The 23,682-nt window shown below is 43.6% G+C and overlaps 1 protein-coding gene across 1 annotated transcript in view; it reads left to right on the top strand.

The window, feature by feature from the left end:
- Window positions 1-399: 399 nt before the first annotated feature.
- The window catches only part of ISM1 (isthmin 1), a gene marked incomplete at both ends in the record, with an annotated part of 37,700 nt that continues 14,417 nt past the window's right edge, over window positions 400-23,682 (top strand). The window contains 2 exons of the mRNA XM_080616373.1: window positions 400-537; window positions 22,166-22,402. Of these exons, the coding sequence (XP_080472499.1) occupies window positions 400-537; window positions 22,166-22,402 (375 nt within the window). The remainder of the gene's footprint in view (window positions 538-22,165; window positions 22,403-23,682) is intronic.

Genomic DNA, 23,682 nt, shown 5'->3' with positions numbered 1-23,682 from the left:
CTCTGGGTTGCAGGGCTGCCCGCAGAGACGCCGCCGGCCCGCGGCCCCGTCGCGGCTACCTGCCGCCCGCCGCCGCAGCCGGGCAGCGCCGCGATATTCGCCGCCGCCGCGGCGTCCCGCCCCGACGTGGCTCCGCCGTGGTGTGGCGGGCCCCGCTGCTGCTGCTGCTGCTGCCGCCGCTGCCCCGCGCCTGCCGCCCGCCCCGCCGACGCCGAGAGCGGCGCGGCCTCCGCCGCCCGTCCTGCGGCTCCCGCGGCCAGCGCTGGGGCTGCGGCTGGGGCCGGGGCCGCTCCGGCGGCGGCGGCCCCGGCGGCGGCGGCCGCCGCGGCTCCTCCTCCTCCTCCGCCTCCTCCACGGCCGCCGCCGCCGCGGGGCCCTAAAGCCGCCCGGCTCAAGAGGATGGTGCGGCTGGCGGCCGAGCTGCTGCTGCTGCTGGGGCTCCTCCTGCTCACCCTGCACATCACCGTGCTGCGCGGCGGCGGCGGCGGCGGCGACCTCCACGGGCACCCGGGCGCCGGCAACCACAGTCAGCGGCAGGTGAGTGCCGACAGCCGCGCCGCGCCCCCGGGGCGGGACGGGGCAGGACGGGGGTGATGGAGCCGGCACCTGCCAAGGCCTCCCCCGAGCCCCAGGCTCCCGCAGGCGCTGCCGCAGGTACTGACCCGACCGAGGGCTTGCTTTCTGTGTCACTTCGGGGAGCCTTCATCCCCACTTCCAGGGGACAGAGGTGGGAAAAGGCAGCGCCGCTCCAGCGCCACGTTCTGCTGCCGTGTTGGAGGTGCGAGGGCGTCTCGCTGGTGCGTTGCAGGCAGGTCACAGTGAATGGTGGACATCTCATATGGGGAGCGCGAATGAGGGCAGGCCGGGCTGTGGCATTCCCCACCCTTGAGAGGATGCGGTATTCCCTAGGGTGAGAGGGGACCAAGTAGGTGTGTGGTGCGAAATACGGGAACAAAATGCATGGCTTTCCCTGGGAAGTGTCAGGAGACAGCAGATGCTCAATTCTGAAATAGCCATGAACTGTAGGGTGATAAGTGCTTGTAGCCATGAATGACAGGGCTTGTGACCCAGCGGGTCTGATCCCATTGAATTATGTCCAGCAGAGGTAAAGGGATTTTTTGTTACTTCCCTTATATTTGCAGGTGGTTCTTTTTTATTCAGTGTCACATGTTGCTGTTCATTTCAAATGTTTGGAGACAGTGTTAAAAGCTGCAGAGTCATCAAAATTCCCAGGCAAGGCTTGTGAATCTCTGCTCAGTTGCATGGGCCCTGACCAACTTTTTTTCCCTGTATCCAATTTAAGGAAAAATTAACAGCCAAATCAGGCAAAGAACTGACAGAAAATGCATAATAATTATCACGGTAAATTTAAGTAAACCACTTTATAATCTCAGAAAGAACCGGAGTACCAGCAGAGCACATTTCTATAGAGCACGAGGGAAAATGAGTAGAGTGAGGGCTGAAATGATCACCTTGTTTGCATGGGACCTGCAGCTGCTGGTCCACAAAGTGAAACCACTGCCAACAGGATGGAACCCGGATCTGTGGGCTCAACATCCCAGTCAGTCACAGGCTGGAATGGGGTCCTCTGAACTCAGAAAACCTCCTGTTGAAGATGCTCGTGCTCATTGCAGAGGGTTGGACTAGGTGACCTTTGAAAGTCTGTTCCAATCCAGACTGTTCCATGATTCTATGAACTTGGTGGGAGTCCTGCTTGGAAGTGCTCGACTGTATGCTTTGGGTAAGGCCCCACGATGCTCTTTCTCTTTGAGCTGGAGTTTTATCATCGGTTTGACATTCCAGGATGTTTTTTTTAATATCTTCAAGATTTCTGGTAATGGTGTTTTATAAATGATGCTTTCTTTCCTCATGGGCACTTGAAATGCCTTTTAAAATGATGTTCCTTGGAAAAGTAAATTTGGAGAGGTTTTTTATGAGGTGTTTGCTATCATTAGAATAACCCTGAATTTGCCTTTTCTTGACAGGCTTGTAACATAATGAGGGAAACATCTGGGCAAGTGGGAACTCTGGGTGATGCCATTTCCCCGAGGAGCTCTTTTTAGAGCGCTATTGTAAGGTTTGGGTGAAGCAAGAGGAAAATCATCTTCGGATAATTGTCCTCTAGTATCATCATTGCAGTTGGCAGCCCCGTGAAAATCTGTTGATTGTTGACTTCAAGACTTTTTCCTGTCCATTTTTTCTCTTTACGGATAACTTAATAAACCTCTGTGCCTTTAAGCATCCTGATAGCTTTAGCAGTTCCTATTTTCATCATGTTTGGCCATTTGTAGAATTGAAATTTTTATGTACTTCCCAACTGAATTGATTCTGCAGTTATGTATTTGAGAGAGTATGTCTGTACAAGACATTATGGGAGGAAGGTATATTGATTAGAGCAATCAGTTAAACAGATGGAAGTCTATCAGTTTGGGGGGGGGGGGTTAGAGCTTTAATGGACTCTGTTGCTAGTTGGAAAATGCTGTAACCTGCGTTAGAAAATTGTACTCTGACAGGCAGATGCTTCCATTCAGAGCACCACAATAGAGCTGGATGGCAAGTTTGCACTGGGATCTTCAGATTTTGGCATTTCTTTGGCTATTATTGTGACACGTGCAAAATCGCAGTGCAGTGCATTCCCAGGTAAAGAATCCGTGTGGAAAGCAAAACAGCACAAACCCACCCTTGTTGGTATGAGCAAAGATAAATCTCTCAGTTGTTATCACTTATATGTTGTTTTTTCTGTCTTGGTACGTCTGTGGAGAGAAAAGGTTGTGAGAAGTGATTAGGTCAATGTTTCACTGGATGAATTTCATTTGACGAAGTGCGTTGCACACGTTGCGGCAAATCCAGGAAAGAGCAATTTCTGCAGCAACTGTTCATGGATGTATTTTGACAAGGCAAATTTGTATGAAAACAAACTGGCTATTGGCAAACAGAGGGTGCGGTATTTTACAGCTTAGGTGGTCTGTTTGCACTAACAAAGTGGTCAGAATTTGGTTCTGTGTGTCTGAAAGAACCTCAATTGTTAGTCTTAACTTGGAAGAAAAAAAAGGCAAAACCCAAAAACCATCCCCAACCCCCCAAAATTACACATCCTTGAGCCTTAGCGGGTTCAGGAGGAATCGTCAGTAATCTTAAAATACTGTTGGAGATTTAAATAGTAAGGTAGAGGCTTGCTTGCATTTGAAGTCTGATTCATTAACGGAGGAAAAGCTTCTCTTTCTGCTGTCCCTTCAAATGAAGAAAGGATTTTGGAGGCTAGGTTTTGATTTCTTCTGGCCTTTCAGTTATGTTAACCCCTGCAATTGATTAGGCTGATAGATGAAAGAATCCAGAAAAAACTTCCATCCTAGATTAAACAAGTTATTTCTTCCTCCCTTCTGGTGCCTTTCCCCATGCTGTGTGAGCCTCTGGAGTTCCCAGATGTCTGGGACCATGTTGTGCTGCTGTGACTGGTTGTAATGGTGCAGGAGCGAGGAGAAAATCCTGAGGGACTCTTCTGGTCCTCATCGGGATGGGTGAGATACAGGGACAGGCTTCCTTGGTTCCCCGCTGCAGAAACAGGCACTGGACTTCTGCATTGCTGAAGTTTCATGCTGCTGTTAGACTTGATTTGTGGTAGCGTAAACTAATGCAAATGGGAAATCCAGACTGGCGTTGTAAAACATCTCGCAGTTTTGAGTCGTGAGAGGGAGTCAGCCTTTTGTTTCTCAATCTGATTTCATTCCCTCCTTCCATCTCCACCAAAGAAAAAAAGGGAGAATTGGGGAAGGGGGAGATTTCGTGGTTGTTTTTATTTTTCTGGTGAGATCCCTATTAGGTATAATTGAATTAGCATCCAGAAATCATTGTAGAGTATATTTATGAAATAAATCAGTACAAACTTTTGCTTCTGAATAAAAGCAAATGAAGCTACAGTAAGAGATGGGAAGATGCTGCTTGGGTATGATTTTATCTTTTTACATAGCTCTGAAATGAAGGAAAGGCTTGAGCATAAATTTTGGAAGACGTTTGTAATACTTTACGATGCTCTAAAATCTGCTTTGCTTCTGACAGAAAATATTTCATCGAGAAGTTTATTCCCATCACTTCTAATTTTTCCATAGCAGGCCTTGCACACCAAGAAAAACAGTGTTCCCACACCAAGAAAAATGACCTTGTAAAATGTAGTAACAGAGCCACCAACAATATATGCCATAGCACATGAAGTCAGATTCTCCACTGCGGTGCTTGCAGCAGTGTTACATTAGCATGAAACTCAGTAGTTGTACATAAAGCTGGAGCCGTATAAGAGAACGTCATTTGGAAAGAAGCACAATGCTGTAAACAGCTTTTTACTTTTAATCTCCTTGCTCCTGTCCTTGTTCCCCTCCTCAATCAGCATGCAAGCAATTACAGCATGTCAGAAATGTTCTCTGAGCCCGACCAGAACACATTCAACCGCTTGTGAATGGCTGCGTGGGAGTCGCTTTCCGAACCGTGTGAGGAGTCTTTACAGGGCTGAGCTCTTCATTTTCTCCTAAGATCCAGATCTAACTGTACTGTCAGCTACCTTTGGGGTATGTTTCAGTCTTTTTAAGGTTTGAGCATTGCTGCTGCCCCTTCTACTGGGTTCAGGCATATTACAAAATGCTCTCCTGCCAGATACAGCGGCGAGTTTTGGCTTTCTCAGTTTAAGTAGGTCTCTCAAGCTGTTTACTTTGGGAGAGTTTTAGACTGAGTTTTTTCAAGCTTATTTGAGCTCTGGAGCTTTACATTTGGTTAGTTCTCTTGAGAACTGATCACCTAAATTACCTTTGAAAAGCTGTCAATTCAGCCTTTCGCATCTGTGTTTCCCAAGGCTGTCCTTTTAGCCTATATAAGATGCCAGTAAGTGAATGGACTAAATCCTTCTGTGCCTTAAGAGCAGTTTGTACATTACACAACTTTCAGAGCAGGTGGCTTGTGAATGAAGCAGCTGATTCTCTGACAATCTGTGAGATTGTTACTCACCACAGAAGATGCCGTTTCGTGCTTTTTTGACAGTGATAGTAAAACCTGCCTGATCTCAGCAGACTTTGCTGTATAGGCTCTTAGATGCAGCTCGCCCTTACCATTAGCACATGTTCTTGCAGTTATGCACTGAGCTTTACGAATGACTTAGACCATGTGCAGTTCATTCTCTCATCTCCCAGGGGAGAGAATTATGTGTGCTCTTTAGTGGTTTTGCTAGTGGGCTGTGGCTTGTTCCAGGATCTAGGGGGAAGGAAGGGTGATTAGCTTTACGTGTGCTGCTGCTGCTGCGGTGTGCATGGAAGCAGAGGATAGGACGGGAAACAAGGGTGAAGGACTGAGACTGCTGCTCTGAGCAGAGGGCTGTCTGCTGTTGTCAATTGCTCCCAGGAGAGATTCTTCTACCTTCCACACCTGGTTCCAGGAAAAACCCAGAAAGCATTAAGCTTCTCCTCATACCTATCACTTCATTTCCTAGCAAACTAAAGCATCCCTGGTGGAAAAGAGCTACCACACTTTCAGGGTAGGATGTATCAAGCTTTTAGTATCTCAGACTACTGCAATAATTTAGAACATAGATCCAGGAATATTGTATTTAGTTATGGCTTCAAGGAGCCGTCTTAGGCAGGTATGAATGAAACTTCCTGCATTAGATTTGGCCAAGGTGCTTGAATGAGGCATATTTTGCTGAACTTCTCTTCAGCTCAGTATCTAACAATTACTGGGCTGTTCCTCTTGGGTCATCACTGATAAATACCTGGCATTAAATCACAGGGTGCCAGGGTGCCACTGATAAATACCTGGCATTAAATCACATTGTGCCTCTCAATCTTGTCTCTGTAACTAGAGCTTGAAGCAGTTTTTTTCCTAGTGTTTTATCCTGAAGAGTCTATTGGAGTTCTTTATTGCTCTTTTGAAAAAGGTTTAGGACCATTTTCCAGGTCTTTATACTATTGGGGTATTTGTATGGAAAAAAACAGAGCGTATGTAGGTCTAAATTCATTCTGCGCCATCATGGTGTGTTATGTCCCTTCCCATGGGCCTAGAGCCAGACACTAAACACAGTGACCAGTATAGGGCAGAGATCCCAGAGACATTCCAGCTTCTGCCTTTCTTTCCTCTCAAGTCTATCCTTACCTGTTCTCTATAGCTGTGCTGAGGGGAGAATGGTTAAAGGGAAGCCTGCTAACATGGGATTCTGAGCCACATGGCAGCTAGTCTGGCTCATGGTAGTGAAAGGAGTGGTAGGTTTGAGGCTGGCTCCTAAGGAGGTCTAGAGCTGCAATGTCACCCCTGGTGACAATGAGAGTAGAGAGATAAATGGCTGATAACCAGGTCCTGGAAGGAGCTGGGTTGGTGCTTTTCATGTTTGTTCACCTAACTTGGACAATCAGCACTAGTTCTGGAGTAGCTTTTATTTTATAGTCTTCATTGATCGTGTAGAGAAACTTGTTATACACAGGACGAACAAAGTCGATCCATCACAACTGTAACATCTATATAGCAACAGTACAACCACGCTGCTACTGACCCCTCAGTTAGCTGACTGGCACAAAAATCTCTCCTTCTGTCCTCCAGCTTTGGTGGCCAGCCCTTCGGGTCAGTCACATTGCCCTGCTCTGTCCTCTCTTAATGCCAGCTGTCCATGAAAACTGGAGGCCTAAAATTGAAGCTCTGCTGTTGGTCTTCATGACCCCAACAATTTCATTATCATTTTACTGTCTGAAACTGGTCGCTGTGTACTACCTTGTGATTTTAACGTGTATGTTATGACCTGCTGATAGGTAACCAAGCCCTACTACTTAAAGCTTCAGCAAACTAAGCTTCTCGACACCTTGCTCTGCTGTGGAATTCTTTTGCTGGAGAGACATCTGTTTAATCAATCCAGGTTAGATTATATTGGGAACCATGTTTTGAATTCAGCCGTTGTTCTTTTGTCTTTGCTCATATCTCATACATCTGCATATTGTCTTATGTCTTAGTGTTCCAAAATGGTGGAAAACATCTTCAAAGAAAACAAGGAACAATGAAAGAATTATTGATTAGGTGAAACTCTGGCTGTGTTGTGTCATGGCATCTGAAAAGTTTGGGGTTTTAAGATGCACAGATTTGTAGATATTCATGCTTAAGAATTTCTCCTTTTTTTCTCCTTCACTATGTAAAAGTGCACAGAGTACCAGTAATGGTAAGAAATTATATTGCTTTTTCATGTGCTTACATTCTTCTGAGTTGTCACAACAGCCTTCCAGTATCTGAAGGGGGCCTACAAGAATGCTGGAGAAGGACTCTTCATCAGGGACTGTAGTGATAGGACAAGGGACAATGGGTTCAAACTTAGGGAAGATTTAGGTTGGATATAGGGAAGAAGTTCTTTGTGAGGGTGCCAAGGCACTGGCACAGGTTGCCCAAGGAAGTTGTGAATGCTCCATCCCCAGCAGTGTTCAAGGCCAGGTTGGACGGGGCCTTGAGCAACTTGCTCTAGTGGAAGGTGTCCCTGCCCGTGGCAGGGGTTGGAACTGGATGAGCTTTAAGCTCCTTTCCAACCCAAACCATTCTATGATTTTAAAATCATGAAACGTCCTCATACTTCAAACATATATGCAGACAATGTAGATGTTTCCTTACAAACATAAAAAACTGAAGCAATGCATTCTTTCTTTGTGCTTTTATCCTGAAAGCATAGTGATAACTTTGGCAGGTTTAACGGTCAGATTTGATTGCTTTATGCTCTTCTATGTTTTGCCAGTCTTCCTTGCAAACAGATGTGGAGGTACCCAGTTGTTGTGTTCATGGTGTTGTTTAATGCTTGTTTGGCCTTCTTGTTATGACTCTTATCTTTCTGTCCGCTTTAAGTCTATACTACTTAAAAGCTCTTTGAACTGACTGAATAACGTTCTCCATAAAAGATGACTTCTTTAAAGCGTTATTTTTCAGTGGTGGCAGAGCTAGGCCACTGACACGCTGTATTTTTTGTATTATATTTTCCATCTCAACCCAAGCTCTTTGAGGCTGAGATGCCGTTGTTGTGGCGTTGCTCGCGTACAATGTGTAGCGTAATAGGTCTCCAGGCCTGAATGGAAGCTGCAAGCACTGTCACAAATGAATAATGAAGTGTAACTTGGAGCAGAAAAATACAAAGTGCTTTGGTAAGTTGCAAAAGGGGGTGTTAAATGATGCAGTGGTTACTGTTGCACTTTAATACCATTGTGCCTCTAGGACACCGATTTTACAACTGTTGAAGACAGAAAATGCCAGGCTAAATTCACAGTCCAGAGCACAAAGATGAATAACACTTCCAAGAAGTAGAGTAGTGAGCTCATTGGTACATCAGTAAGAGCAGAATGTTTCCAGTGTTGGTATTTCCATGCATTTTCGATTTAAAATACCAGAAAAAGAAAGAAAACAAAGTAAAATGTAACTTATTATTGTAATAAGTGATGGCTATCCACAGCGGTCAGTTGTGTGGCAGTAAAATGCATGGTCAGAGGAGCTGCTGTGGGCGGTACTGGTAAGCAGTGTCTTCATCCTTTTGCCCTTGTTTTTCAGTGCTTGGGGAACTCGTAGCAGTGGGTCATATTTTGTTATGCCTTCCTTTTGGCAGTCAGCAAGACGAGAGCAGGCTTGGAGTTGTTCACCTCTAAGCTCTTATAGAGTAGTGCTATTCAGGTGCTTTTAATGTTACGGAGATGCTCGTAAAGATGAGAGAGAGATAAAGAAAATCAGAGATGAAATGTTCTCTCACCACTCTTGGTGAAATCAGTCCATATTGAGAAGATCAAACATACCTCGGGTTTTACACCTCCATGTTAGACCTGCGTTCTTGGTGTGTTTAAATTGACCTTGCTCCCCTGACTTTCTCAAAGCAAGACAAGTCAATGACTTGTGTCGGCTGCAGACCCAGCCAAAGTTCCTCTTGGGTCTGAATCTTTCACAGCTCAGTTTTTCTACAGAACTGGTATGCATGTAACATACATGATTTGAACCTCCATCCATGAAGACAAGCTGGGCTTTTTGCATGATTCGCATGATTTCGCATGAAAAGCGTGTGGCTTTTCGCAGATTCATTTCTATCCATTATGTTTCATTGTTGGTTTCATACGCACTGAAAGATTCTTGACTGTTTTGTTCCACAGCGGCTCTTCTTCCTGAGGAAGATTAAAATTTCCTCTTTGCCTCCATGGCTGTTGAGATCAGCCCTTGTGACAATACCATTATGGATGCAGTGGAGGTATCTATAAACACCACCCAAATAATGTGCCCCATCTTCTGCCACTGTTTACAGGGCTGCTCTAAAAAAGTGGATTCCTCCCTTTCCAAGGAACAGTTACTGAGTCTGTTCCATGGATCAAGTGTAGCTTCTAGAAAGCTTCCTTCAGGCGTCTTGCCTTTGCATTCCTGTTGAGTAAAGAAGTTATTCACTGTGAGGGTGGTGAGACACCGGAACAGGCTGCCTAAAGAAGTGATGAATGCTCCATCCCTGGCAGTGTTCAAGGCCAGGTTGGACAGAGCCTTGGGCAATGTCATCTAGTGTGAAGCATCCATGCCCATGACAAGGGGCTGGAAACAGATGATCTTAAGGTCCTTTCCAACCCAAACTATTCTGAGTTCGGCATTCAGGTACTGAACCAATTGAACACTGTCATTGAAACGCTTTTTCTTGTATATGTCCAAGAAAGGCTGGGCAGGAGGTGAGATCCTTAAACCAGAAGAACTGTGTTGTAGGCTGCAATGGAAAGAGGAGGTGACTGCCAACAGAGCCTAATGGAACGGAAGGAGCAATGAAGAGGGCCTACAATGGCTATTTTTTGGAAGCTAATGCTTCAAAAACTAGTGACATAACTTTGGTATCTTTCTTGCTTTAGAAGTATCCCAGCAGCAGCAGATTTTGCCAGGAGAAAACCACAATTACTCCATGGGAACCACCTGCCAAAGGTTACTATAAAATCTTTATGTTTTAAGATTTTATATTAAGGTGTAATAAAACATAAAATTACTTGGGTTTATCTGCCACTATATCAGTGCAGGGTTTATAAATGGACTTGATATCTAACATTAATAATCAGATATTTGCTAATATCTGTTTGCCCAAGTTACCCCAAAATACAAATAAACAGCACAGCTCACTAGCATGGATTCTGTAACATCCCAATATAGTCACCTCCTACATCATATGGGTTGCTTATACACTACTTAATTTCGTAGCAAGGAATTATTTAGCATCTATTTAGCACTGCAACAGCAATAAAACTGTCCCTGTCTGTAGTGGCTACAGATACATCTCTCATCTGAAAGCATCTCTTGAAATTACCTCTGTAATCAGCCAGGAGTTGTTTAAGGTGCAGTTTATATAGTGCCGTTTTGTGCAGCTGATTTTAAGATTCCCTGGACTGCAGAAGTCTGTAAAGGTTCACTGCACAGAGCAGGCTATAACAAAGCAGTTAATGATTCTTGTGACATGAATGCTGCCATTTCAGTTTATTTGAATGCCACTGGCATTCTGTCTTAAATATATCGCTTCTTATTATTTGGTTGTTTGTTGGGGGTTTTTTTGGAACCAACTAGATATTAGGCATGGGTATGCATCTTAGCTAAACTATAACCTAGCCAGCCCATGCCTTTTGCCCTGCAGAGTGCCCAGAGTTTTTCAAAGCACGTAACCACAGTGATATTTTTATAAAGGAATGTTCACCTCATGGGATTTTTTAAGGTGTTCTATTTTTTTTCCAAGTTACAGCTTCACTTTATTGTACATGATGTCCAATAAAAAAGATATATGTCTGTGATTGGACTTTGAAAAAGGGCCATGGTGCTTATACCATTTAAAGGGAATGAAGTCAAGCAGTAAATTTGCTGGTCGCCCTTTTCATATTGACTGTATCTCGGCCAGCAGTTGGTCTTTGATGTTGTAACAATAGCGCAAAGGCAGAGGAGGAGGAGGATTAGGACCTCCATAATATAAAAACAAGCCTGCATTCATCATGATTTTTATAGAGCACAGTCCCTGTCTATTGGAGGTTTGCAGTGTGGACTTAATGGTCTGCAGAAGAGTGCAGCAATCTTAACATTTGCAGGTGGTTTACAATTCATCCATCATTACTACTAGCATCTCTCCTTAACTCAGAGTTTGTTTAAGCATTCAGCATTAAACTTTTTCTATCTTGTTACTCCTTCCTGCAATAGCAAAACAGATGTATGTCATGATAGAGCTTCTGGAGTATCATTTTCCTTTACAGGGGTTGATTGTTGTGTTATTTATGAAAGGCTTGCTGCAGCTGGCCAATAGAGTATCTATTCCTCATCTTGTGCTTTAGAGTCCAAGCTTTTATTAGGAAAGAATAGAGGTGTTGATATGTATATGTCTAACATTTGTGAAAATATATATCAAGAGGGAACCTAGGGCAGCCACACTATGCCTGTGTCTTCAGGCGTACTGGAACAATAGCACCAAAGGTTTTAAATGAACTATTTAGCCTGGTAGAGTCCTGGAGCTTTTGATATGCATTTAAATGGTAGCAGTGCTAGCTCTAGATCAAAACCTGCAGAGGAAAAGGGTCATCTATTTAATGAAAATGTCTAAGGTACCAAGTTGCTCTAAGTGCTGGTGGGAATAGATGGACTTCGAATTGTGAACAGAGCTTGGAAAGAGCTGAATAATCTGTAATTCACTGTTGTAGCTCTGTGTGTAACATAGCAGATGTGGAGGGCAGGATGAATGGAGCACTCCCAGGGTCACGATGATGGTAGCAGCAATGAGCCTGCTGCAAGCGGATCTGTATCAGAAGCCCAAAGGCAGCTCTTAGGAAACCATCTGGGGATGCAGCAGGTGAAATTGCTTTATTGCACCCAATTCCAGTGGCCTTCGCTTAAGGCATGATCCTAAAGTGTCCTGATGAGGCTGAACACCTGGAAGCTTCTCTACCAGACTCCAAGAAAGGGAAAGGGAGGGGAAAGATGCCAATCTGTAGTGCATTTGACAGTTCAGGGCTTGATTTAGGGTTGGGTCCTGTGCCTTCTGGGTGTTCGGATTAGACCTGTGACTCCAAACTCATGAACAAGTCACTGCTTGCCAGCTGAGCTATGGTAGCTCCTTAGGTGTCTTATCCCACCTTCATCCCACAACAAATATGAGGTGCTTTTATATTTATCAGTAAGTCAATCCTGAGCTAACAAATCCTACCCAGCGCTCTCCCCAGGGTGACTGCATTTCTGTCTTTGGACAAAGCACTCCACCAAACACACAGCTCTTCAGTGAGGAATCTGTTCTTTTATTTAACATCGACCATTATGGCCATTAAAAAGGCAACATCTGGCGCAGAAAATGCACACATGCTATTTCTGCGCTCTGCTCTATGTCTCCTTCATCAGGCCCAGATACAGCAGTGTCTCAGCTTCTCTGCTTTCCCCAGTATGCCAGCTGATGAAAGCAAACTAAGTGAGGCTTAGGCAGTGTAAGGTGGGAGTTTTGGCTAGCTAGAAGCATCACCTAGTGTTTGAAAGAGTTTGCCCTTGAGGGATCAATCGCTCTGAAAAAGCTGCTGAAATCCTTCAGCGGCAGTGAATTAGATTCTTGCTCTTCTTTGATCTAGCATTCATGGCTTTTTGAATAATGTAGATCAGAGCTGCCTTTCTCACCTACCCACCCCTCTTTCTTCTTCTTCTGTCTCTCTCCCAAGAGGATCAATTTTTTGTGTTCTTAGGAATATAGCTATGGCACCCTTTAACATCAAAATAAAATTAACTAAGTATTTGCATAACATCAGAGTAAGGGCCAGATTAATACCACCTCTCTAATATTTTTTCTTTATCCATTTAAGTCTTCCCACCATAAAATACAAGAGGAGTCTGCAGCTGAAATCCTGTGTTCGTATACATATGGACTAGGTGGGGGAAAAGAGCTGTACATGCCAATTCCCCGATACACACTGTTGCCATTGATAAAAGGAGTCACAATTACATAGCAATCGGGTTGTAAACCCTAAACTCCTATGAGAATTATTGCAGTTTACTTGTAAGAGCTGTATGAAGAGCAAAGATGTATATTATGTATATCTAAACAGTTAAGTCGGTGGAAGTGAGTTCTGTGCCACAGTGTACCAAGAAACACTCTTCCAACCTGCTCTGCAGTGTGCCTGCTGTGTGGAATCTGTCTTTGTACAGAAGCAGCTCTCCCTCCCTGGGATCTGATGTATCAGCTAGCATCGCATCTCTGTTCCTCATCAGAGGAGGTTAGGATATCTCAAACCTGAACTGCTTATCTTTGCTCTTCTACCTTGCTGCTGTGTCTGCCTGCTGGGACTAATCTAAAGATGCATTTGGCCTGCTCCATACAGTTTATTGTCAGTGGCGTCTGGGTGGCTTCAGGCACATGCCAAGATTGTAACAAGTTTGAAGAATAAAACCATTTATCCTAAAAATAGCTCAGAACTAACTAGTGATGGTGGGGCGGAGGGGAGACAGAAATGAAGATATTTTCTTTTCACGTAAGTGTCAGATTCAAAAGCATCTGCCTTGTTCAGTGCATGTATGGTATTCATTTCCTGTCTGCAGTCGACTGGAATGCCCCCCGAGTCGTTTGAAATTGAAAATCGAGTCATGCTTCTTTAATCAGCTCTAGGAAATAGCCCCCCTCCCTTACTGTTCTAAGAAAATTTATATATACATGCACCGGATTCATAATGCAAAAAGCTCACCCTTCTCTCCAGGGCAAATCTTTTCTCTCTCCCCTCTTCAGCAGAGCAGTGTCTTCACATTGTCTTGTCCCAGTGTACTGTGTATCTACTTGCTCTTCTTCCCCATAATGTCACTGGAGGGAGGCCTTTCTCTTGTGTATCTGCTTCCCCTTGTTGCTGTCTCTTGTTCTGTCATTAGGGCAGTTCATAGAGATGTAGAGAGAGGGCATAATGTCCACTGCTGATGTCTTGATACAAAAAATAAGACAGTTACTGGACTGTGCCTACAGATGCCATTTATACCAATGACTTCCAGTTGCTCATGTATAGGTCTCTTGAAATTTTCTATATGGAAAGGGTAAAGCTGCACACTCTGGCTCAGAAGGATACTTCAGTGCAGCAGCAGAGGTGCGTGGTCCTGAGGTGGCCGCTCAGGTTTCTGCTGCTGTTTTGCTGTAAACTCCTGGGTGTAGTAACAACCCCTTCCAGAGAGTGTTGGGAGGTGTATAGTTGATGCATAGATATTGAATGTAAACAAACACTGCCTTTCCTCTGCCTTCACCCTCTCACTTCCACCAAGAGAAAAAGGAGTATTGGTGGGGAAGGCAACTAAGGGAGGGTCGAGTGAATTATCTCGCGGTGATTTGATGGTGTGTATGTTTTGAGCATCAAGACTTGAGCCTTTTTTCAGGCACAGAAGTAATATTGCCAGAAGCACAGGAAACATCATGTTTTTGTCTGCTTTCTTGCTTTCCCGTTATTAGCCTTTGCTTATGTGATGAAGTCATCATGTAACTTTTAGTCCACAGGGACTAAACACTTTCTAGTCTCTAAAAACATCTGCCAGCTAACACAGCCAGAGCCATAGACACTTTCGAAAGCATAGGGTGGATATTCAGTGGCATACGAGAGGGAGACACAGAGGCTCGGAATAGCTGTTTCTTGGAAACTAACAGCTGAAGGCAACTTTGGAAATTGAAAAGGTTTCAAGTAAGGTTACTCTTTTGGCTAGGGAGAGATGAAAACTTCGTTTATTAAAGCTGGTTCACCTAGTGAAATCCTAGCCATAGTGATTTAGTGGAATAAACTTGCAAAACGACCTAGTTTAAACCCCATGAAAATAACTTCAGATGTATGTTTGTTCTTTCATCTACACTGACATTGTGTGTGCTGGCCTGCGAAGCCTGGCCAGAAAGTGGTGTACAAAAAGCATTAATATTCTGGATTTCCTTTGCTTTCGTGGTTTTGATTGCAGCTTAAGGCAGATCTTCCCATTCTGTTGGAACCTGAAGTGCAAATTATTATGCAGATTTCAAACGATGGCTGAGATTAGACTCGTTCAATTTAGCTATGGTATAAATGGATTCTATTTGAAGCTTTACTATATTACTGATCTTATACAAGTCTTTAATAAAGCTTAAAAAGATTTGGAACTTTCAAAGAATTCCCTTTTTTGCACCACAGGTTATTAGAATGGAATATTTGAGTCACTCTTAAGTTGTACATTTGCCTGTTCAACCACTAAATCAATACCCTTGGGTGTCATGGTTTAGCGTGAGGTGTCCCTGCCCATGGCAGGGGGGGTTGAAATAGATGATCTTAAGGTCCTTTCCAACCCTCACTATTCTATGATTCTATGATACATCCTGTATGGACAGCTCCGGCCAGGCAGCGATTACAGGGAAGATCTTCATAGTCGTGATGAACAGCTAAATGTTTACCACCAGCTTAGGCAACTGGAAGTATCTGTTAACTACAAGCAAAACTTGGCCTTGAACATCTGTCAAAGCCCTACACGATTTTAGTTCTATGTAGTTGGCCATCCCCTGGATGGCTGAGTATCTGCCGAAGAACAAAGCACCAGTGTGTACGACATTAGAAAACTTGCTCAAAGGCCTCGTTTTTTTTTCCAGCAGACATTGAGCTGTAATCACCACCAAGTCCTTTTTATTATCAAAATGTTTATGCAAACTGGCAGTTCTTCACCTCCAAGCTGAACCATATTGTTTGTGTTTTCCAGCTGAAGGAAAACATGAAATACAGGCAAACAAGAGAGCATGAAAAATAGCTGTGCTGTGAAATGTGTGTCCACAACATGTAGCAAAAGGTTGCCAGATCCGAGTGTAATATAGTTGGTTTTCTTCTTCAGCTCGGAGGAGAAGTGTGCTGTCTGTCAGAGCAGTTCAGATGTAGACACACTGTTTACTAACGGTGAGGAACACAGTGAGAGCACCTCCCAGCCGGAGACTGAACTGAGAATGGACCAAAGCTTGGCAACTGAACGTGAATAAACGGGCTCAGCAGCGGAGGAATGGCAGTAGGGCTGCTCCGGCACTCGGGATGTATCAGTTCAAATGGTTCAACAAGACAACAGCCTGTTCCTCCGCTGCGAAGGGTCCTATCACAGTGTTGGCCACCTGCCTTGAAAGAGTAGTCTGGGACTTACTAGACCTTAGATGTGAAGGAAGCCTCAACACTACTGCCCTAGGGTCTCTGCAGTTGTAACATAAGTCCTGGCTACACATTCAGTTCTCAAGGTTACCTGTGTGGCTATAAGGGTTAGAAGTTTTCAGTGTAAAAACCCCTCAAGTTCAAAGTAATAAATGAGAGATAAATGTGCCCAGATTCTTTGAGGTTCTGCTTCCACTATATGCAGCTCCTGAGAGCCATTCCAGCATGCAGCACAAAATCAGCTGCAGTGGGCAGGGTGTATCCTTGGGCATCCCAAGCTGTCTGCAGATGCTCAAAAAGTTGACTGCGGATCGACATGTCTGCTCTGAATTTCTGCTGTCCTATCGCAGCAGTGCTTGTGACTCCATCCTGCTCTGCACAGAAACAGAATCCCTTCAGGAGCCGTGCAGCACCTGAAGCTGGTGTGTCCCATAGCAATACCCTATGGGGTGACTGGGTTTGGTCTAGCCATGCATGCAGATGTACTGCAAGTTGGAAAGAACTGCATACAGTGTCATTTTCCTGATTTTGCTAGACTAAATAGAGAATTATTGAAAAATAGACTCTGATAAACTGAGCTTTTTAATTTTTGTAATCAGCAGCCGTAATCAGTGATTCATCTTCTGTTTACACAATGTTTAAAGCAGATGCTCAATTTTGGGGCCCCTTAGTGAAAGCAGTTGTGTACATGCAGGCGAGCATAGTCTGTTTTAAATGATTTATGAACAGTGATTATCTAAAACGTGCTATTAATTATTGCAACAATGGATTTGTGCAGCTCTCTAAAGATAAGTGAGGTCTTTGCCTTTGCCTGATGTATGTGACCATCAGGGACAAGCACATGTTAAGAACAAATGAGAGAGTCTCAGTAGCAAGTAGTTGATGTGATACCCTCTGGTTTGTCTCCTTCCGGAGATGCAAACCATCAGTGGCTCTTTGGAGTGAACCGGAGCTGTGGGGCTCAGTACCACCACGTACTTCCAGCTAGTTACACAGCGATTACATATGAACCCAAGTGTTCATGTTTGCCTGTTAAATGAGAAAGCCAAGACATGGCTAAGACCAGAACAAAGGTCTTGTGACTGCCTGGACTGTATGTGGCATTAATCATAGATGACATTTTTCTCTGTGTATCTCTGATAATGCTTTTCAGCTGTTAACCTCACTGTCTGCTTATCTAATGCTGTCCTCATACCTCTTCCTGCGAGGTCTTGTGCTGCTTATACTCATGATAGACAAAAACCAAAATAAAGCCCAGGCATGAGATCACCCAAGTTCGTTACAGATCTCAGATCTGCGGAGGCAAAAGGCTCATGCAGTATCCCGGTGTGTTGCTTGGCCTCCCCAGACCGCTTAATTTTAAAGTGATCATTTAGCACTAACCTGGAAACACACGACAGCCTTCAAAATCAAAACAATCTGTTTAGGCAGGTGGGAAATGAAACCAGTCCTAATGGCCATAATGGTTTTCTGTGAAGGCCCCAGGCCTCATTCGGTCTCTGATAGCAATATAATCTTTTATAGCGTCTGTGAAGTTTCCTAATAAACAAACGTTCCTTGGTCCTGGTGGTTGAAGATGCTGTACAGGTGCATCATGAAAGTGCACTGACAGACTGTTGGTTTTCAATTCAAGACCTCTTGTCAAGATCATTTTACAAGATATTTCAAAGGAGTACACCAGAAATAAAAAAGCCATGTAGCTGCAGCAGGGATTTGGTAATAGATTCCCTTGCTGTCTGGGAGCTGTTAGGGATACAAGTTGCATCAGTTTTCCCAAATTCTTTCAACCCCATAATTAGCAGTGCTTGCAAATGTGCCCTTAGTTTGGCAAGTGGGGAGGGAATGAAGGAAGGTAAGAAATATGAAGGACAGGGAAGGAGGAGCTGCTCCAGAATATTTTCTGTGGCTCCAGTCATTCCTCACTTATCCTGTCTTTGTTGCTTTTCCAGAACTGGAAATGGAATTAAAATAAGGAGAAGAGGGAGATGAGTTCCTCACATGCCAAAAATGCAGAGAAATTCCCTTTTCCCCGGTTGGTATTTTTAGAAGTTCCTATTTCTATCTTCTCTATGGGGAAGAGAAACGATGCTTTCCCCAGTAGTACTTCCCTGCAGCTAGTGGAACAGAGGGAGAAACAAAACAGGAGGGCAATGGAGGGAGTTGGAATACCCATTTGATTATTGAAAAGTTAACCCACAGTGTCAGGTAGGAAACTTTTCCTGCGTGTGGGATTGTCTCTTAGTGCCTTAAACCCTGCCAAGTCCTACCTGGATCACCAACACTTAGAGTTATCCTCACAATGGATTGCTCTTATTCCCTGGTTTAGAGATGGACAAAAAGATGTGGATATGTGCTGCACTATTAGCCTCTCTTTATCAGTGATGGTTGTGGAGAGGTGTATTATTCTATAATACAATCTGTATGGCAGATTCTCTCTCTGTAGGGTTTATTTCATTGCCTCGTCACACAGCTATCAATAATGTGTTCCTTCCTTTATATATTGTTCATGCATGGAAAACCCAGAAATCCTAAACTGGTTTTGTATTAGGAACATCTATAAATATCTGATCCCATGGGGCAGCAGAACTGTAGCTGACAGCAAGCATGAGTAACCCCAAAAAATCATCTTAATGGAAATTTGAAAGTTGTGAATAATGCTGTTAAGTGAAGGAAAAAAAGTGATTTATCTGAAAGTATTTCTAGCAGATGCATCATTTGAGTAAAAAACCAATGTGCCTGAATTCGAAATGTCAGAACTTCAAAGAAACTGAGTCAGTAATTCAGAATGAAGTGACACAGCTTTTAAAGGAAGGCAAGCAACGCTGCTTTCCGAAAGGCAATTGGCATACGAATTGTGTACAACTAAAAATAAACAGTGTGAAGTATAAACACATGAAATAACATAGAAATAAGAAGATAAGAATATATTTAATCTCTTAGCTTTGGAACACAATCCCCATTTACTTCACAAAGGATGCTGGCATTGCAGGAAGGACACACTTTTTCCTGCTTGATGGGCTTTGCCTGAGTTAAGGTAGTAGAATAGCACGAGCCCATATTCTCTTCACATGCAGTTCAAGCTCACTTATGATTGATAGCAGGTTCTTTCATCTTTTTACCAGAAATATACATTTCTAATAATACTGCAAATCAGCTTAGACACTACACCAAGAATTATCTACCTAAAAAATATGCATTCTGTTCATTTTAGTAACTGGGCAGAAACGGTCTTTTGCTCAATGTACTATGAGCAGATAAGTGAAATGATGCTGTGTACTGAGCATTTCTATCTGCTTGTGTTGCAGTATGACACACAAGCCCCAAGGAGAAATAGCGTGGGCTTGTCCTAGCATGAAGGGGACTGCAAGAGGTAGCACTGCTTTTAGGCTGCAGACACACTATTTAACCTGTGTCATTCCTGCCAGGCATTAGTCAACCCTGCTCTTACAGGCTTAAACCCCAAGTTCCCCCCTTGCCAAAGTGGGGGCCAAAGCTTGGCCATCACTGCCACTGGAAATACATAGCTAACATTGCACTGGGGTGTTCTGATCGTGTCCACCCAGAGCAAGCAGAGTGCTCCATCCCCCTCCTCACTGTAGCAGCCTTTGGGACGGGGCAGTTACCAGGTCCCCCCTCAGTTCTTCTTCTTAAACAACCCCAACTCAGTCTGTAATTAATGACAGTCCCTGCCCCAAGCAGCTTGGTAGTGGGCCTGATCAGCCTGATGTCATTACTTCACCATGACAATATTCTAACTAGCTCCATGTGATATTCCATCTGTCTGACACTATTAAAAACTTTTTATATAGCCCTTATAATTGTAGTTGCCGAGCTCCCCGCAAACATCACAGTGAGGAAGGGAAGTGCTGTTATCCCCACTGAGGCACAGACAGACCATGACCTGCCAAGATCACACAGCGAGTCTTATCAGAGAATTAAATGAAGGTCTCTGAAGTCCTTGGCTAGCTCTAGCTGTACGGTATGTTAATGTGGCACATCAAGGATGCCCCTGGAGTGGCAAGCAGCTAGGGCAAGTATGAAATTGTATGTGAGAATTTTATTATTTCTTAATAAAATCTCACTTTATTTTCAATAAAGGTAAGATTATGGGCACGATGTCCCAGAAAAAAACTAGTACCACATCTGTCTGAAGTAATTTAATAACAGCACAATTACACCTCGTTGTTAGTCAGTCATCACTAAGAAGCCGTTTAATCCTCATGCACAAAGAAGTTTGTAGTTAAATTCTGTTTGATAAGTGTTAAGTTAAAGCTCTAGCATATGTGTAAGGAACCTAAAGCCAGCTAAGTGACCTTCCGTTTTGTTTGCCAGAGCTTGCTGCTGTGTGGTTTGCTTTCTGCTCTGTATTGAATGAGGGATGTGTTAATGGGTGGCCCGCCCCAAGCATCTGAAAGTCCTACCTGGTCTTCAGCAAAGAGAAGCATTCTTGATTTATCCTTAAAGCAATACAGACTGTCAGGAGCACATACAGTTTTAGCGCTGCACTAATTCAGACTGGACTTTTTGCATCTACGTTGTATATTGAAAGTGCCAAAAGGGACTTTTACACATCTAAGTGTAACCATTCTGATCATGAAAATACCAAGACAACATTAATTCTGCTAAATCTGCTTTTGCTCTTTGCACATGCAGTACAGAAAGAAGGGCAGAGGAGAATCACCTTAGTTTTTTGCTTGAGACTATTTCACTTAGTCCCAGATTAACTCTTAAATCTTGGTTTATTTAAGTCATTGAGTATTTTCCCATAACTTGCACAGATTATATTGTAAAAATCTCTTCAAAGGTCAGTTTAGAACCTTCTAAGCAAATAAACACGACATAAAAGAAAAGGCATTGTCACTGTTATCTAGCTGAGAGCTTAACAAAAGGTATGCTAGCTTAATTTGAGCCAGGAGAGCTGGATGGAGATTGCGTTTAACCAGAAATGCTGGCAAAAATATGCTTCAGTAGAGCCAGAATCACATGTGGCCATTCCACTTTAATTGTGCTTGTTTTAAAAGATAGATCTTTAACATTTACCCTCTCCATGCTTGCTGTCTTTTTATGAACTGAAAATAAAAGCTCCCCAGGCAGTCATACTAAGACCTCAAGCCTAACATTTTTCAGCTGAGTCAAATGCAAAACCTGCGCTCAATCTGCCCCATGCATTTTTTGTAGCCATAAGAAGATTGGACTGGTTTCCTTCCCAAGTCCCCAGGCCGGTCCTAACCCAGGGAGCCAGTGTTTTGATACTAAATGTATCTCCTCAGTGAGGTCAAAGGCAGTGGCAGCAATGCTACTGGTTCCAAGGCAGCCTGCTGTAATGTACTACAACACCCGAAAGTACGCTCAACAATAACAAAAGCATTAACCGCTGACCCACAACTTGGTGAAATTCAATCCCACCATTAGGCAAACATGAAAATGAGATCCCAGAGGAAGGAAGGTTCAGATGTTCAAGACCAGAGAAATTGGGTGAGGAACACAGGCAACTAGATGGGAAGTTGTTGCAGACTGAGGGGAGGGAAGGGGAGGTTGCCAGTTCAGTGGTAGGATCTTTTAATACCAGAAATTTCAACATGCATTTAGGCAGTGTTTTTGCTCCACTTTGGATCAAAGCAAACTAAAACCATTTATAATAAAGATACTTTTCACTATTTTAGGGACATGTTTAATGTGATATTGTTTGATTTCCCAGGGGTTGCATAATGTTTCCAGATTTGCTTCCAGATTTGCTCTAAGTTAGATGCTTGTGTCAATGTGTAAGTGCTCACCACAAGGCTGGAGTGTTAGAGGAGCCTGAAAGAGCTAAACACCCAAGTCTGACTCTGGTTTATCTTGTTTCAGGTGGGTTACAGATTTACACCACTGTCACTAAGTATATTTCAGTGAGAGTCAGATGCACCCTAGAAAACACAAGTCACAAGTTCTGTGTCTCAGTAATGAGTAATGGTCCGTGTGCTGCAGCCATCATTGGCGGGAGGCTGGAGACGGGGCACTGGCAGGACTGCACGCTCTCTGTTGTTGTTACAGTGCCTTGCTTTTCTCCCCAGAACACACTCACTGCAGATGACCATTCTCCTGAAGACAGCTTCACCCTGAACCCCGAGGACAGAAGAGAATACCCCGATCTCCAGGCTGCCCACCGGCCGTTCCCCAAGCAGCGCTTCAGGCAGGAGAACGGGCATACGTCCTTGCAAAGAGATGGACCCAGATCTTTCCTCCTGGACCTCCCAAACTTCCCCGACCTGTCAAAAGCAGATATCAATGGGCAGAATCCCAACATTCAGGTACAAATTTGTGTTAACGTGTGGTTTTTTTAATGAGCTGCTCAGAATGTTTTACTGAACCAAGACAACTTTCAGCCTGGCTTCTATGACATGCAGTCAAAACACCCTGTCTCTCTACCAGTAGCACCAAGAAAGAAGGAATATAATATATATAATATATATAATATATACACATCTATAATGTAATTCTTGCCTTAACTGAATGCATAGATTTCACTTTTGGTTTTATTTTCTCTTTAGATAGTGTTGATTGCGTAAGTGTGAGCATTACTACAGACCTATTGATGATACTAAAGCCATCTTTACTGTTGCCATTTTGGAACATATTATCTTTGTCGATATTAAATGGCCATTTTAAGTTCTGTTTTCAATTCTCTGTTGCAAAAGTTTGTGAACAGCATCTCTTTTGGCATGCTATTATAAAATGCAACCATCCCCAAAGGTTATAAGACAGCAAGTCTTTAAGTTTCGCCTCAAAACGTGGTCCTCGGTATAGAACCAAGACTTAATCTCTGCAGCAGCTGCCTGGAGTTAAGAAAAAAAAGTTGACTGCAAGAAACTTTGTTATTCCTCAAACTGTTCTTGGGTTTGGAATGGCCTCTTACAAGCCACTTGCATCTTGAAACTTCAAGGATTAGAAAGAGGAAAAAATGAGTGATTTGTTTTTAATTCAGAGCCTTAAAGCAAAATTGGCATTAATAAGCAGTCTTTTTTAACCAAAACAATAACGTGAAATGTTGTTCTGCCTAAGATGTACTTATAAAAACAATACACTAACAGAACTGGTTTTCTGGTTAAATTAATTCCTGGCTTCGTATAGTTCCCCAGCCCACAAAATTACCATTCTTTTGATATGTCTAAGAAGTATGTACATAAAGATATAATAAATCTGTTGGTGAGAGATCAACATGATCAGAGGGCTGGAGCACCTCTCCTGTGGAAACAAGCTGAGAGGTTTGGGGTTATTCAGCTGGAAAAGAGAAGGCTCAGGGGAAATCTTATAACAGTCTTCCAATACCTAAAGGGGCTGACAAGAAATCTGGAGAGGGACTTTTTTCAAGGGCCTGTAGTGACAGGACAAGGGGGAATGGCTTTAAACTGACAGAGGGAGGATTTAGGTTAGACATTGGGAAGAAATTCTTCCTTGTGAGGGTGCTGAGGCGCTGGCACAGGGTGTCCAGAGAAGCTGTGGCTGCCCCATCCCTGGCAGTGTTCAAGGCCAGGTTGGACTTGGAGCAGCGTGGTCTAGTGGAAAGTGTCCCTGCCGGTGGGAGGGGGTC

The sequence above is a fragment of the Psittacula echo genome (assembly GCF_963264785.1).
Source record: "Psittacula echo genome assembly, chromosome: 4".
Taxonomy (NCBI): Eukaryota; Metazoa; Chordata; class Aves; order Psittaciformes; family Psittacidae; genus Psittacula; species Psittacula echo.
Note: the sequence above shows the minus strand (reverse complement) of the source record. Positions and strands in the feature narration are given on the sequence as shown.